At 44.7% G+C, this 17,252-nt stretch overlaps 1 protein-coding gene across 2 annotated transcripts in view; it reads right to left on the reverse strand.

The window, feature by feature from the left end:
* LOC117675349 (uncharacterized) overlaps positions 1–17,017 on the reverse strand; it is a 29,328-nt gene extending 12,311 nt beyond the window's left edge. The window contains exons 1-2 of one of the 2 annotated variants that reach the window (XM_087881638.1): positions 16,955–17,017; positions 16,582–16,885 (exon numbers count right to left, since the gene is read on the reverse strand). In XM_087881638.1, the coding sequence (XP_087737764.1) occupies positions 16,582–16,885; positions 16,955–17,017 (367 nt within the window). Of the gene's footprint in view, positions 1–16,581 lie in introns of both variants that reach the window. The other variant, XM_034433885.2, reaches the window with a different exon arrangement.
* Positions 17,018–17,252: the final 235 nt, after the last annotated feature.

The raw sequence follows: 17,252 nt of genomic DNA on the forward strand, positions 1-17,252 counted from the left end.
ATTTCACCACTGAAACAGAGTCTGCTCGGAATTTGAACCATCTAAAACCCCGATCGATTGTCCTGATTTTCTGGCTGTCTTTGAATATCCTATCTTGCCAAACGATGTTTTGGATCGACTCTGAACGTCTATGGAGATTCTCAATCATCCCAGGTCATAGTTGTCCCAAAAGTGCTTTTTTCAAGAGGCAGCTGGACTTTCTGATTTTTCTTTGGAAACGTTTCGCTTCTCATCCAAGAAGCTTCTTCAGCTCTGATGGGATGGTGGGGAATGGTGTCAGTCAGAGCTGAAGAAGCTTCTTGGATGAGAAGCGAAACGTTTTAAACGAGAAACCAGGAAGTCCAGTTGCCTCTTGAAAAAAGCACCTTTGGGGTCGACTCTGAATATATCTAGAATCAGAGCGAATTTTCTTCACTCAACAGTCCCATGGGAGCCAGGGACAAGCGGAGAGGAAGGAGTGAGAGCACGCGAAGACATACAGACACCTGCGCCATCTGATTCACCAGATTATTAGCAACTTCCGCGCTCTTTTAATTTTTCTGGCTTGTGTATGCGATCATTGTCATTGCTGGGATGGGCAATGGGGAGGGAAGCACTCCCCGACTGATGGAATCGTGCTCCGATGTCACCAGAAGTCGAGTTTAAAACCCGGAGAAAGCTTTTACTTCGTATAACTTCGCGGATTCGGCAGGCCTGGATGCGAATATCCCGAGTTAACTATTTATTTATTTATTTACGCATCGATTGTTTTCGCAGCTCCCCCCCCCCTCAAACCCACAGACTCCGGCGAACCAATGAATCCCTGCCTACTCAACCTTAATGTAAAGGAGCCGCTTGCCCCAAAGGCTGGAAATAAGACCACCGTCCAAATGAAACCTCTCCCCCGTTCCTATCCAAAAATGGCCATTCACTTAGAGGAAGGGGAGGGGGGAATGATCCTCTGAGCTAGGTCTGACCCAGGTTCTCAAAGCAGGGTTGCCTAGTGCTGGGTTCTTAAAACTCAAATTTAGGTGGGTTTTTTTTATTATTATTATCGCAGTCTGGGTTTCTAGGTTTTTTTAAATTTTAAAATCTCTATACATTACACTTGATGTATTAAATAAATAAGCATAATTTAATTCAAAACTGATTCATTGTGTTTGGGTTTTTTGTGTGTAGAATCTCGGTTTATTTTTATATATTTAATCCGGGTTTCATGCTCAGATAATTTAGTTTAAAATTTATTGTGGTTTTTGTTGATATCTGGGTTTTTTTTTTTAATATAGAATCTGGGTTTCTTTGAGCGCGAAATCTTGTTTTTCTTTGTTGTTGTTTTTTGTTTTTAAGAAAAGCCGCTTGGCAACCCTGCCTCAAACCCTCGCCTGGAGTCTCAACGTGCTATTCTTCCTCGGTGCCCACCAGAGAAACTTTCCTAGGCCATTCCTTCCCTGTTGGGCAAGAGCCACCCTCCACTCCCTTAGTTACGGCAGCGATTTCACACGCTCGCTCTAAAAAGCCTGCTCCAGTGACCACCTATTCTGAACCCAGTTTGTTTCCTGAGCAATGCGCCGAAAACCAGCCGCTCGCCCGCAGAATCCGTCTTGCACAAACCGGAGGCTGGGAACCAAGCGCCTTTTTCAGAACACGGAGGAGAGAGGGGTGATGTCAACTTTTTCTTTGGTCTAAACTAAGCGAGCAAGCCCAACTCCTGCACCTACACCTGCACGGGATGGGAATGGGAACAAAGACGCGACCCTACAAGGAGAGGCAGAGAAACAGCGCAGGCATTTTATTACAAGGTGCGTGTGTGCCAGAGAGTGAGAGAGCGCACATTCAGAAGGGAGAAATATCGGAAATTAAGATCCAGGCAAAAGCATTCCAGCGAAGAGAGAGGAGTGGTATCCTAATTGGGTGATCAGCTCATTTTCTCCCAGGACTCCCACCCGTCTCGCAACCAAGGTGGGCTACAGCTGGCTTGGCTGTCTCTCTTTCCTCCTCCCCTTTGTCGCCTTCTGTCACCCTCTCGTTTCTTGAATGGCATTAGCCTGGTCAGCCCGCCCCTAACACGGCCAGGCGCCCAGTTTCATTGACCAGCTAATGAGGCGTGAGATCCAGCCTTGTCCCTAAGCGCTGGAGCGGAAACATTACAAGGGATTTACACTGAGAACCATTTCCTCTTTGCACTTATCGCATGGGGGGTGGGGGTGTTGTGTTGCCTTTCTCCCGCCGTCCGCCTGTGCGCTTCCCTGTCCCCGGCTCAGCTCTCGGATCTCCCACTACCCAATTCCACTCACGATCCAAGGAGTCCTTGGGAAATAGCTTGAAAAAGCCCTCGATGATTTCCGGCTACTTCCGATGTTAGTACCCCACGTTTGTGCAAACTCTTAACCTTTAGGCCTCGGGATCCGCGGTTGTTGAGCTAAAAAGCCTTCCGAGTTTATAAACTTTAAGAAAATCTACCTACAAATATGACTGGTAGTAGTGACAACAGGCACAAACATACGTATTTACCAGTGGTGAAATCCAATTTTTTCTTACTACCGGTTCTGTTGGCGTGGCTTGGTGGGGTGACAAAGTATACTGCAAAACCTCCATTCCCATCCCATTCCTGGGGGAAGGATATTGCAAAATCTCCATTCCCACCCCCTCTGGGGCCAGCCAGAGGTGGTATTTGCCGGTTCTCCAAACTACTCAAAATTTCCGCTACCGGTTCTCCAGAACCTGTCAGGACCTGCTGGATTTCACCCCTGGTATTTACCCCTCTCCCCCCTCACCGGGCCGATAAAAAAAAAAGTTTTAATGGACGGACACCCGGGTTCACACCGACAGGGCAAGTGAGTTTCTGAAGTTCACAGTGAACGTGTAAAAAGGTTTCCACTGAAAAACAAGGTTTTATGTCAGGTAAATTCGACCATTTCAGTTCGGCCTTACGATGTTGCAGCCCAAAGGATGAATACACAACTGAAAAACTGGCTGATTTAGGTGATCTCGGCGTGCCAGTTTTGGGGACCACGAGCTTCCAAATTATTTTTTTTTAAAAAAAGTCGTTTATTGAACAAGCCTAATCGTAAGGTCCGGACTTCTGAGCTGGGGCAGCTACCGGTATTTAACAAGACATTAATCGGGAAATCCCTTCATCCAACCCAGATGCAAGAGGTGGCGCAGCGGACTAAAGTGCTGTTAATTAGCACTTAGCTGCCAGCTGCCTGCAATTACTGCGAGTTCAAATCTCACCAGGTTCAAGGTTGACTCAGCCTTCCATCCTTCCGAGGTAGGTAAAATGAGGACCCGGTTTGTGGGGGCAATAAGCTGACTTTGTATAAAAAAGAACACCGCTTAGGAGGGGGAGCAAAAGCCCTACTAAGCAGGTATATACAAAAGTATGAAGGCTATTGCTTAATGCATTGTAAGCCGCCCTGAGTCTCCGGAGAAGGGCGGCATATAAATCGAACCAATAAATAAACAAATAAATGCAGTCTAGACTCCTACTTGCTATCCACATTACAACATGAAACCAAATTCGGATCATCGGTTTCCTATTGTGAACCATAAGAGGTTGTGCACTGGGAAACTAGGGCCGGTTTGGAAGTGGCTAAGCCACCACATGGTTTGGTTGTTTGGTTGGTTGGTTGGTTGGTTTTAAATCACAGTGTGATTTAGGCTTCTGCCCTAACAGGCGAAGTTCCCAGCCGACTGTGACTTACGCACCCCGAAGTAGTCGAACCAAACCCTGCTTAGAGCCAGCGATGTGAATTGAGCCGCTCTTTCGCTTTTAGGCACGACTCTGAACAAAGACACACAGTCTGATGAAGAGTCTTCTTCGTATTAAAGAAAAAAGAGAGAGAGAGCGAGAGAGAGAGAGAGCGAGAAGGCCAACCCCAAAACAAACGAAATAGCCTTTTCCCGCGCCTTAATGGTCTTGTGCCACTTCAGGATACCAAGGTCAGATAATATCACTGATTCCTGAGGCTGAATTCAGAACTGCTCTTCCTCTGGACATTCCTGGTTCTCTATTTTTTAAAAAAACCTTATTAACTTACTGTGTGACCGTGGTCGCCCCCCCCCATTAAGTTTTATCATCCAGTGACCCCGGAAATCCTCGTCTGGAGTCTCAATGCGCTATTCTTCCTGCCCAGGGAAACTTTGCTAGGCCATTCCTTCTCTGCTGGACAAGAGCCACCCTCCACTTCCATAGCTAGGGTGGTGGTTTCACAGGCTCCCTCTAAAAAGGCTACCTCGGTGGCCAAGTATCTTGTCTCTGGAGATTCTCAGTCATCCAGGCCATGGTTGTCCCAAAGGTTCTTTTTCAAGAAGCAGCTGGGCTGTCTGGTTTTTCTTTGAAGGCGTTTCGCTTCTCATCCGGAGCTGAAGAAGCTTCTTGGATGAGAAGGGGAACGTCTTTCAAAGAAAAAGCAGAAAGTCCAGTTGCCTCTTGAAGAAGCACCTTTGAGTAAGCCCAGTTTGTTTCCAGAGCAATGCGAGGAAAGCCAACCTTCTTCCGCAGAAACGGAGGGTGGGAACCAAGTGCCTTGTTCAGAACCTGGAGAAGAGGGAGGGTACCAGAAGTGGGTTTCAGCAGGTGCCAACCAGTTCTGGAGAACCGGTAGTGGAAATTTTGAATAGTTCGGAGCCTTGGTGGTGCAGCAGACTAAAGTGCTGTTAAGTAACACGAGCTGCCTGCAATTATTGCAGGTTCAAATCTCACCAGGTTCAAGGTTGACTCAACCTTCCATCCTTTCGAGGTAGGTAAAATGAGGACCCGGTTTGTGGGGGCAATAAGCTGACTTTGTATAAAAAGAACACCGCTTAGGAGGGGGAGCGAAAGCCCTACTAAGCAGGTATATACAAAAGTATGAAGGCTATTCCTTAATGCATTGTAAACTGCCCTGAGTCTCCGGAAAAGGGCGGCATATAAATCGAATCAATAAACAAACAAACAAACCGGTAAATACCACTTCTGACTGGCCCCTCCGGCATCTATTCTCTGCCTCCCGAGTCCCAGCTGATCGGGGGATTTTGCAGTAACCTTCCCCTGCCATGCCTCCCAAGCCATGCCACGGCCCCCAAGCCACACCCACAGAACCGGTAGTAAAAATTTTTGAAACCCACCACTGGATGGTACCAACTTTTTCTTTGGTCTAAGAAGTCAGCAAGCCCAGCTCTTTTCCGAGGCTGAGTTCAGAACTTTTCTTCTTCCGGATATTCCCGGTTCTTTTATAAAAGCGTCTTATAAACGTAACTGTGTGACCGTGGCCGTCCCCCCCTCCCTTTTTTAACTTTTAACAATCCGCGACCCCGGAAAACCAATTGAGCTCTGGAGCTTTACTCGGAAATAGATTTGATGGAATGGGAGAGGGCCTTTTCCCTAAAGAGCGATTCAGACGTTTGAAGAGCTACGCCGAGGGTTGCCCTCCCGCCCCCCTGCAGCTGGGACTCCTGACCGCACGTGAGGACGAGGACTTTCAAGGAAATCCCTTCGGTGGCGCGAGACAGGAGGAGATCTTTTGCTCATTTCATGGATTCGGTCGCGTTGCAGAAGGAGGGGAGAGTCTGCGTAGGGCTTCTTGGTCCACTTGCATCCTCTCCTCCTTCAGGAAAACGCGAGGTGAAGGGTAAAGATGATCATTCGTCGGAATTTGTCAGAAACTTTACAGAAATAAAAGCAGCCCAGCCAATGTCAAGAAAGGGCGAAACAACAGCGAGGGCTCAAAGGCTAGCCGCAAATAGAAATCTTGGGCCACTTCCTGTATCATTGGTCCAAATTATTATATTTTAAAATTATAACGCGGAACAATTTTCCTTAACCTCCCACTTTTCTGGTCTGTTGGAATACAACTTCTGTGAGGGAAGATGATGGCATTGTAGTCTAGATTGGGGACGGGCTCTGAAGAGTCTGGCGGCGGGAAATATATTAATGATAGCAGAGCATCAACATAACTCAGTTCCGAAAATTAAAACATCTTTCTTTTTACAGTAAATGGCAGAAACTGCTCAGTTTTTTTTAAAAAAGTGACTTCAGTATGGGTCATTGTGACCATTTATTTTTTATTTATTTTATTTTTTATTTTTATATGCTGCCCTTCTCCGGAGACTCAGGGCGGCTTTCAATGCGTTAAGCAATAACCTTCATACTTTTGTATATTTTTATACAAAGTCAGCTTATTGCCCCCACAATCTGGGTCCTCATTTCACCTACCTTAGAAAGGATGGAAGGCTGAGTCGACCTTGAGCCTGGTGAAAATTGAACTCGCAGTAATTGCAGGCAGCTGGATGTTAAATGCTGCCTTAGTAGGAGGCATTAGCCTCCTACGCCACTCAGGCTCCTATTACAAATGGGTTGCTGCTGAACTATTAAATGTGTTAAATTGAAGTATCTGAGAATGAAAAACATTTAATGCTTATTTTAGCCAGGGGAATGTTGGAAGGGAAAATGATTCAGTTTTTAAAATAAACCTCCACGATTGTTCCATTTGGATTCTTTTTTTTTTTTTTTTTTTTTTTTTTTTATTGTAAAAGTTTTACAATTACATTTTCACCCCGTTTTCACCCCCCTAACCCACCCCAAACTCCCCATCCCATCCTCCCTAACCCCCCCTATCCCTCCCCTCCCCCCCGGACTTCCATAGAGTATTCCCCATCATTATCCTCTTTATATAAAAAAAAACCCCTTGAACTTTAAACCCCCCCAACCCCCATATCATTTTTCATCTTCACATAGTTCAAATATTTCTATCTTAATGTAATATAATACTATCAATAAAAAGCTATTTGATACTTCCTAGTTTGATATTTGTTCTGCACATAATCTATCCATTTTTTCCATTCACATTCATAAGTCTCTTGTGAGCGGTCTTTTAAATATGCTGAAATCTTCGCCATCTCAGCGAAACTGGCCATCTTCAAAGTCCATTCTTGAACGGTGGGCAAAGCTGCATTTTTCCAATATTTACCTATCAACAATCTCGCTGCTGTAATCATATACAAAATCAACTTTGTTTCATCCACTGTAAAACCCTTAGCTATACCCAATAAAAACAATTGTGGAGAAAATTGAATTTTTTTCTTCAAAACATTCTGCATAACCCACCAAATTTTTATCCAAAAAGCCTTAACTTTCTTACAGGTCCACCAAATATGAAAATATGTAGCATCTGTACAATCACACCTCCAACATTTTGGCTGAACATTAGGATACATACACGACAATTTCTTAGGGTCTAGATGCCATCTATAAAACATTTTGTAAAAATTTTCCCTCAAATTCTGCGACTGTGTAAATTTAACATTCTGGACCCAAATTTTTTCCCATGTTTCCAACTTCACTGGTTCTTCAAAATTTTGTGCCCACTTAATCATACAGTCTTTAACTAATTCAGTTTCTGAATCCCTTTCTAGCAAAACATTATAAAGCCTTTTAATATGCATTGGACCTTTCTCTCTTATATGTCTAACCAATTCTTCCTCATGCAACATAATACCAATTTTTTGGTCCTCTTTCCATCTCAATTGTAATTGATTATATTGTAACCAAGTTAAATTAATCCCTTCGTCCAACAGTGTCTGCAAATTCTTCAACTGCCATCTGCCCGCATCTGTAAAAAGAACCTCTTTGTATAAAAACCCCCCGAGTGACATTATATTTGTATTCCACAAAGTATGACCAAGATCCAACCATAGCGGTATTTTATAATCCCATTTGAGTCGGTGCTTCTTCCAAACTCTCATCAAAGAGTCTCTAAGTATATGACTTTTAAATATTTTATCAACTTTGTCATCATAAAATAAGTAAGCGTGCCATCCAAATTCAAGATCAAAACTTTCTGCATTCAATATTCCAGCCTTTTTACTTCCAAACCAATCACTTGTTAAAGTTAAAGCTGCTGCATCATAATATAACTGTAGGTTTGGAAGTTTAAGACCTCCTCTTTCTGGAACATCTTGCATAATTTTCAATTTCACTCTCGGCTTCTTCTCGTTCCAGACAAACTTATTCACTCCAAATTGCCAAACTTTCAATTGTTTATCACTTTTGAGCACCGGAATCATTTGAAACAAAAAAAGAAATCTTGGCAAAATATTCATCTTAACTGCTGCTATTCTTCCAAGTAGAGACAGCTGCAGTTTTTTCCAAGTCTCCATATCTTTCTGCACCTCTCGCCACAACACCTCATAATTATTTTGAAACAATTTCATGTTTGATTCTGCAACCTGAACTCCTAGATATTTTACCTTAGGTACAATCTCAAAACCTGCCCTCCTTTCAAGCTCATGTTTGCGATCTTGTGTCATGTTTTTAACTATCATTTTAGTCTTTTTTGGATTCAATCTGAAACCTGAAACTTTACCATAATCTTGTATAATGTCCTTCATCAAGATTATTGATTCCATTGGTTGTGATAGGGTAACAACCAGATCATCTGCAAATGCCTTTATTCTGTAATCCTCTTGCCTAATCTTTATACCTTTCAAGATATTAGAGTCCCGTATTGTATTTAACAAGACTTCTAGTGTTAAGATAAATAAAAGTGGGGACAACGGACATCCCTGTCTTGTTCCTTTTTCAATTTTAAACTCTGTTGTCAAACTTCCATTAATAATAATCTGTGCCTTTTGCTCTTGATAAATTGCCGAGATCGCCTGTATAAATTGGTCCCCAAAGTCCATCTTTTTCAAAGTTTTTACTAGAAAATTCCAATCCACTCTATCAAAGGCCTTCTCTGCATCCAAAAAAACCAGCACTGCAGGGATCTGTTTATTCTTCTCAAGATATTCCAGTAAATTTATTACTTGCCTTACATTATCCTTCATATATCTGCCCTCGATAAATCCCGCTTGATCATCATGAATCACCTCTTGAATTACTGGCATCAATCTGTTGGCTAATACTTTTGCGTAAATTTTATAGTCATTATTTAAAAGAGATATTGGTCTATAATTTTCCGGTTTTTTAGGACCTACATGTTCTTTTGGTATCAAAGTAATATATGCTGATTTCCATGATGGGGGTATTTTACCCCCTTGTTGTATATTGCAAAATAAGTCTCTAAGTTGTTCCACCATTTCTGCTTGTAAAGTTTTATAATACACTGCAGTCAATCCATCTGTTCCAGGAGCTTTAGCTGTTTTCAATTGTTTAATTGCTGCAATTATTTCCTCAACTGTTATAGGATAGTTCATTCTTTCTTTTTGTTGACTAGTAATTTTTGAGACTCTTTTCTCTTCTAGATATTTTTCTATAAGTCCATTCTGTATATCATCTTTGGCATATAATTTAGTATAATATTCTACAAAGACTTCTTTAATCAATTTTTGTTGAGAAATTTCTTTCCCTCCAATGTCAATACTCTCAATAGTCCGTATACTCTGCTTCTTCCTTAGGGTATAGGCCAACCATCTTCCCGGTTTATTAGCATTACAAAACGTATTATGCTTCGCATATTGTAAATTTGTTGCAGCTTGCTCCGCCAAGAGCATTTGAAATTGATCTTTCAAAAGTTTTATAGCACCAGATATTCTTTCATCTGTTGGGTTTTTAATGAGTAGCTGTTCCTTATTCTTTATTTCTACTTCCAATTCAAGTCTTTTCTTTTGTCGATTCTGTTTATGTTTAGAATTCATATAAATGAGTACCCCTCTCATATACGCTTTACTCGCATCCCATACAATTTCGATTGGGGTACCCTTATTCAAGTTCATCTCAAAAAATTCTTTCATCTGTTTTTTAAGTTCTGTTATATTTTTTTCATATCTAAACAAATTTTCATTTAATCTCCATGACCTTCTCTCAGTTTTTCCCATCTCAATTTCTATCCATACAGAACTATGATCAGTTAAAGTTCTTGGAAATATCTTTGTTCTTTTTGTTTTAACAAGTAAATCATCTGATAACAAGATAAAGTCAATCCTGGAAAAAGATCTATGTCTGTCAGAGAAAAAAGTATAGTCCAATTCTTTTGGGTTGTAAATTCTCCAGATATCTTTTAATTCCAAATCTTCTTTCATATCAAAAAAAGTCTGTGGTAGTCTGATCCTTACTTTCGCCAAACTCTTTTTATCTAATTTAGAATCAATTACTCCATTCCAATCTCCCATTATTAAAATAGATCTATAATCCCATTGCAATATTTTATTATGTAAAGTCTTATAAAAATGATCCTGTTGTTGGTTCGGAGCATAAATTCCAATCAAAAGAATTTGGCCAATTGCTGTATACAATTCAATTGCAATAAACCTACCACCTTCATCTGCTTCTATAATTTTAGCAGACAATCTTTTATTTACATAAATAACCACACCATTCTTTTTTTCCGAGTTTGAAGCTATAAAATGTGTTCCTAATTTAGAGTTTATCAGGTATTTGTGATCTTGAGTTCGAATATGAGTTTCTTGTAGACAAATTATGTCATTATTAAATTGTCTCAGATATGTAAATAACTTGTTCCTTTTTTGTGGTGAGTTTAATCCGTTAACATTCCAAGATAAAAGCCTAATTGTCATCTTGACCTTTCTGAAGCGATGAGCTGCCTTGCCTCGCTTCTTCTGAGGTCTTCGGCTTTGCTCCCCCCATAGCTTCACTTTGTGTGGTGCTTTTGGCTCCCCCTTTATGTTGGCTTGCTTGTTGTTGTTTTTCTTTTATTTGCTTGGAGACTGCGCGAGTTATACGTTGGTCCTTAACTTCAGGTATCCGAGCTGGATCCAAAGCAACATCTCTTGTTGACAAAATTGGTGAAGATTCTAGCAGGGATTCCTCCATAAGGCCTCCTCCTCCTACAGCTCCCTGCATTTCCACTAATTCCATCTGCTTGGACTGTTGTTCCCGCTCATGCTGAAATTGCTTTTCCTTATCGCTTTTTATCTCCAGCATTGTAGATGTACGTGGGGATGATGATCTTTCTTTAAGAATATTATAGTAAAAATATTCCGCCTTCTGAAAAGTATTCAATCGGTGTCCTTCTCCATTGTATTTCAGAATTATACCAGTTGGGGCATCCCACCGGAATGGTATTTCTTGTTTTTGCAATTCATTCACTAGAAACCTATATTCTTTTCGATCTTTTAACATCTTAGGTGGCAGTTCCTTATAGACTCCAATTTGAGCTCCCTCCACTTGCACAGAGGAAAGAAAGGATCTTTGCAAAATATCATTTCTTATTCTTCTGTCTGTAAAATATATCACCACATCTCTGGGTAATTTTCTTTGTCTAGCCACCCATGAATTTACTCTATAAATTTTATCTATTTTATAGACCACGTCTGCTGGATCAATTTTTAACAATACAGCCAAGGCATCTGAACAAATCTGTCTCAAATCTTGCCTATCATTTTCTTTTATTCCTCGAAGCCTAATAGCAAATTCCATGGATCGAAACTGTAACATTGTAATCTCATTTTCAACTCTCTGCACTTTATTATCCACATCAACAATTTTAGAATCAGTATCCTTCATTTTAACATTTACTTCTGATTTAAATTCTTCCAGTTTGGAATCCACTTTGCTGATGGTTTCTGCCAGATCAGAAACCACATTTGTCAATTTGTCAGACACCTTGTCATAATTCTCTTTCATTGCCTCTTTGAATTCATTAATTTCTTTCTTCATTTCCTGTTGTGATTTTTGAAATTTATCATCCAGAGCCTGGGTAATAAAGTCCTTCAAATTTTGAACATCAAAGTCCTTTCCCTCACCCTGCTGGCTGGGAGGGGGCTGCTGTTCCGGCTTATGAGTGGGAGATCCCTCCCCTACAGCCTTTCCTTCCTGTTTCTTTGAAGCCATTCTGCCACGTAAATTAACTTTTCTAAAAAAAGGAAGTCTTTTTTCCTTTGCTCCTCCACAAAGTCCTTTGAAAAAGTCCCCCAGATTTAACCAAATTAGAAGTTAAGTAAGCTGAAGCAAGCTCAGGTTTATGTTAAAAGGAATTTTTTCTTCCACTCTTCTCTGTTCACTTGCTACAAGCAATGCTACAATGTAGCTTGTTCAAATAGCTTTGCAAGATCACTCTCCCTTTCAGCTCGTTAACGCTGGAACGGCGCCATTTTTTTTTTTTTTTTTCAAGCCGTTCCGCTCACTCTAGCCTTTTCCCAAATCAAAAGTTCAGAAACAAAAAGTTACTTGCAGTTTCTTGGTTTGGGGGTTGAGGTTGTTTTGTAGTAAAATTATTTTTCATCGATTTGAATGTTTGCTGCAGCCGGCTTGCTCTGACAAGCAGAGTCGTCCCACGCCGTCCGGAGTCTCCGCAAGTTGAAAGGGAGCCGCGCCCGTTTCCTCCCCAGTAGCAAACTTCTGGGGGCTCACAGGGGCTCGACCTGCCTCTTGCTTCCCTCTTCTCCACGAATCCTCAGGATTTAGGAGTTTTCAAGCCGCTCCCCTCACTCGGAGCGGCTCTACAGACGGCTGGGCTGGCGGTCCTTCAAAAGCGACCGTCTTCGCCGGTGGCAGACAAACCCGGAAGCGTTCCATTTGGATTCTTATTATCAAACAAACTACATAGATTGGATGGATGGAGAGATACAGACATGCAAGACAGGGCAAGTGACACATATGAGTACGTTTTTACAATGGGTACTTTAACTACATTTTCGAGCTTGCAGCCGCTTGCAAATTGGGTTTAGGATGATTTTGCTTAGGTTCCAGATGCGTTTCTCAGCACGTTCCCTCCCAACCAATATGCTGCATATAATGGGATTCTTTTACAGCAGTGCCTGTGGACAGCGAAGCAGCTACCAAAAGTGAGCAGGTTTGAAAACTTTTCTAGTTCCCCTAGTTGTTATTCGTGTGTGTGTGTGTGTGTGTGTGAATAAAAAAAAAAAATCTGGATTTCTACAACAAATGCCACGCCCACATATACACAGAGAATGGAAGCATTCCGATCACAAGAAATTGCTCCATGTGACAGATTGAAGGAAAAAGTTCACTCCCGTCTTCCCACAGCTGTGTTATTGAGGCGGGATGGGAGGAACGTTGGATACACTCTGACTGAATAATTTGGACTCGGATATGATTGGTGGCCCATCTGCCACAATTTTCCCCGAAGTTCTGCCAATAAACCATCCACCACCACCACTCTACATAATTTAGCAGTAAGGAAGGCTTCTATTTTCAGCGTGGGGGGGGCATTCTAAATTTTGACCAACGGGACAACTTAAGGTTTCAGAAATCCCTCCTACCGGTAGAAGGAATCTAAATTCCTTCCTATTAGACTTGGTGGCGCAGCAGACTAAAGTGCTGTTAAGTAGCACCAGCTGCCTGCAATTACTGCAAGTTCAAATCTCACCAGGCTCAAGGTTGACTCAGCCTTCCATCCTTTCGAGGTAGGTAAAATGAGGACCTGTTTGTGGGGGCAATAAGCTGACTTTGTATAAAAAAGAACACCGCTTGTGGGGGGGGGGTGAAAGCCCTACTAAGCAGGTATATACAAAAGTATGAAAGCTATTGCTTAACGCATTGTAAGCCACCCTGAGTCTCCGGAAAAGGGCGGCATATAAATTGAACCAATAAATAAATAAATAAATAAATAAATAAATAAATAAATTCCAAATTTTCCCCTCTTTTCATTTAGTTGTTTCAGTGCTACCTCCCCCCCCCCCCCGCGACAACTAGGGCAAGAACCAGCTGCCCCGAGGAGAGGAACCGGACGAGTGGGAAAGGAAGAGGCGCAGAAGCCTCCAAAGGGTATCTGCCAGGGTTTGGGATGTTTCCAGACGACGTCCCCTTCTCCTCAAACTGGTAACAAATTAACTGAACAGACACACACAAACACACACCGCCCGCTTTGACCCAAGCACCGTGAGGCCTTGGGAGGATTAAAGTTCAAAACCTTTTACAACTTCCCCTGCCTCGGGTCGGGTGATTGATGTGGGAAAAGCTTCCTTCGGGACAGCAGGGCGGGCGGCCGTCTGGCTCGGCTCTCGCTCGGTTCCCAGGTGGATGCCTTAGTTAGGCCAGCCTCCAGCAGGTCGCCTCTGCCGTCTCCCGTGTCACGCTGAACCAGGATTATATATAACTAAATACGATCCGGGGTTCGGTCTCTACATCGCTTTACCCCTCCCTTTCATTAAACAATGTTGAATAAATCAATGCGGGGGGTTCACACTTGCTGCTAAACTGCGCGGTTATTCTAAGCGAGAGCAAAGCAGTTTAATGGGACGTGATTAAACCAGGTTCGGCAACTGTGCTGGAAACAAGCGAATTAAATCTCCCAAAGTAACCAAAGAGCTTTCCACCCTACCCCACCCCACCCCTTTCTGAGCCGAACTCAGAAAGGAGCCTGGTGGGTGCAGTGGACTAAACTACTGTTAAAATAGTATTTAGCTGCCAGCTGCCTGCAATTACTGCGAGTTCAATTCTCACCAGGCTCAAGGTTGACTCAGCCTTCCATCCTTCCGAGGTAGGTAAAATGTGGACCCGGTTTGTGGGGGTAATAAGCTGTATAAAAAGAACACCGCTGGGGGGGGGGGGCAAAAGCCCTACTAAGCAGGTATATACAAAAGTATGAAGGCTATTGCTTAATGCATTGTAAGCCGCCCTGAGTCTCCAGAGAAGGGCGGCATATAAATATATCAATCAATCAATCAATCAAAATAAATAAATAATAATAAATGAATGAATGAATGAATGGCCCGACGAAACCGGGGCCTTAAACCGCGCCGAGTCCCGTCCTGTCTCCGAAACGGGTCTGATTACTCGAGTCTCGTGTCCATCTTGGCCCAGCCTCCTTCAAGCCGGTGTGATAAATTGGCCGTGCTGGTTGGGGATGAAGGGAACTGTAGTGCAGGTTTCTGGAAGGTCGGATGGGCATATTTACCCAGGAACATTTACCGGTCGTGTGTATGTACCTATTGCGCTGCCAGGATCTCTCTCCTGTCTTTCCTTCCAATTAGCATTCTTAAGGCCAGGGAAACAATGGCCCGCTTCACAAGCCCCTTTTTGGACTTGTTAACATTCCAGATCGGCGATGGGCCTGGATCTCACCAACAATAGATGTAAAGTTATCCTTACGTCTGGGCTGGGAATGAGCGAATCGGAACTGACAGGCCATATTACAGGTCGAGCTAAAATCCGTCCTGGGAGCTTTGATTTCTGTGGTTGGGGAAACTAATAGTACCTAGAGCAGGAGCTGCTTCCGGAGACCAACCGCTCATAACCACCGGGGCGCGGAAAGGGGTCTTGGAAACCCACCCCAATCCAAACCTCTCTCCAGGCAGAAAAACCCAGAACCTACAAACTGCTCTGCTGGAAGAGTTGCAAGGGAGGGAGAGTCGCCCCCTCCCGGCCAGCCCCCACGCTGGAGGAGGCAACCGAAGGGGTTATTATTATTATTTTTTCTTCTAAAGCCGGCGCAGAAGTTTCTTCACATTAGCTCCGTTAGACGTGACAGGGGTTGTTTGTTATACTGTGTGGCCCGAAGAGCCCACCGGCGGTACCAGTGAAGTCAACATGCGAGATAATCCCCCGGGTTTGTGTGTTTCGATTTCTGAGTGTCCCGGGTTAGGTCTCCCCCCTTCAAAAGGCAGCCTTCGCATCACAGACAAACCTGTCCGGAACAAAATGCAGTGCGCGAATGACCTCAGTTATCCAACTCGGCGGCACTTCCAGATTTGTGGGTCTACAATTCACGTGCAGGAGAGGGAAACTCCAAGTTCAACAAGCTGGAAGATCACGACAGAAACATTTAGGGCTCGTCAGCGCGATGCTGAGAGAACCCTGGGGGTGGGGAGGGGTCAAAGAAGCGGGCGGGTTGAGCAGTGTCTCTCGGCGAACTTGTCACCGATCCCCTGGTGAGCAAATCCGTTTTCCATAGAAGCAAACACCCGAAAGAAACCGAGTTTCTATCCCTCCCGCCCAGTAGTGAAATCCAAATTTTTTTACTACCGGTTCTGTGGGTGTGGCTTGGTGGGCGTGGTGTGGCTTGGTAGGCATGGCTGGGGAAGGATACTGCAAAATCCCCATTCCCTCCCCACTCTTGGGGGAAAGATGTTGCAAATTCTCCATTCCCACCCTACTCTGGGGCCAGCCAGAAGTGGTATTTGCTGGTTCTCTGAACTGCTCAAAATTCCCGCTACCGGTTCTCCAGAACCTGTCAGAACCTGCTGGATTTCACCCCTGCTCCCGCCCCTTCTCCCCAACACACCCCCTCCGGGTGAAAACACTCGGGAGCCTCTCGAGGATTGCAAGATTCGGAGAATTCCTGCAGCGAGCAGTTCGAAGATTCGAATTCGAAGTTCGATTCCCCGAGGAAGCCACCTCCTCCCCTTCCTCTAATAAGCAGCGGGGGATGAGACAATCGGACCGTGGCCACTGGCCTTGGGAACTCAAGGCTGAGCCAAAGCTACTTCCCACCGCTGTTCAAAACCTGTTGGCCTTCGTTCCCCCTTCAGTTGGCTCTGGAGACGTCAGCCTTCCCCTCCCGGGCTCTCCTGGCCCCCTTGGCTCTGCAGGGATGGTTTTAACCCCAGGAGCGAGCAGCAATATAGCCAGGGTCTCAGCAGAACAAAGCTACCCCGAGGCAGGCTAAGAACGCGCTCCCTTCGGGACTCATCGGTGTCTAACGCTCCCCTGCTTTGCGTCCTTTGACTCCCTTCAGGACGGTCAGCCTGGGTTCTTACCGTGGAAATCCGGGAAACGGGGCGCCATGATCCCGGCTCGAATCCAGTGCTCCAGCGGGAAGGAACCGACCCCCACGGCCGCCTTCAGAGGTTCGACTCCCGGCTGCGACAGCGGGGGGAAAGCGGCGGGGTAGGCGAAGGCGGAGTGCTGGCCTGCCAGAGCTGGGATGGGGTAAAGCGGGGGCGGGTAGATGGCTGGCAAGCCGCCGAGCGCCGGCGGAGGCAGGTTCAGCAAGCCGGGCTTCGGGATGAAGGCGGCGGCGGGCAGAGGGACCAAGCCCGGCGGCGCGCAGGGAGAGGGCGTCTCGGTCCGCAGGCAGGCGCCGGGACTCCCGGCTGAGCTCTCCGGGGAGACGCTGGACACCGGCCGGGCCGGCTCCTCGGCCAGGAGGGCGTCGATGCGGAAGTTTTGGGATTTCTCCATGGGCTTCTGCATGCCGGCTTCCTTGGAGCCTTGCTGCCACTTCGGCCCCCGCACGGCTCTACCTTCCCGGTGCGACGTCGTTGGGCGTGCGGCGCTGCTCCAGCCCCTTCCTCGGCACACACACCTGCCCGATTGCCTGGGCGCGCCGCTGCCCCCCTCTTCTGCAAGCCGCTACTGCGGGGTGGCTCCTCCTTTCCCTCCCCCTCCCCTCCGGGCTGACAGGCCAGGCAAGTCTTGCAAATCCCCT

Source organism: Pantherophis guttatus, chromosome 1, assembly GCF_059756535.1.
Source record: "Pantherophis guttatus breed Tessera chromosome 1, ASM5975653v1, whole genome shotgun sequence".
Classification (NCBI taxonomy): Eukaryota; Metazoa; Chordata; class Lepidosauria; order Squamata; family Colubridae; genus Pantherophis; species Pantherophis guttatus.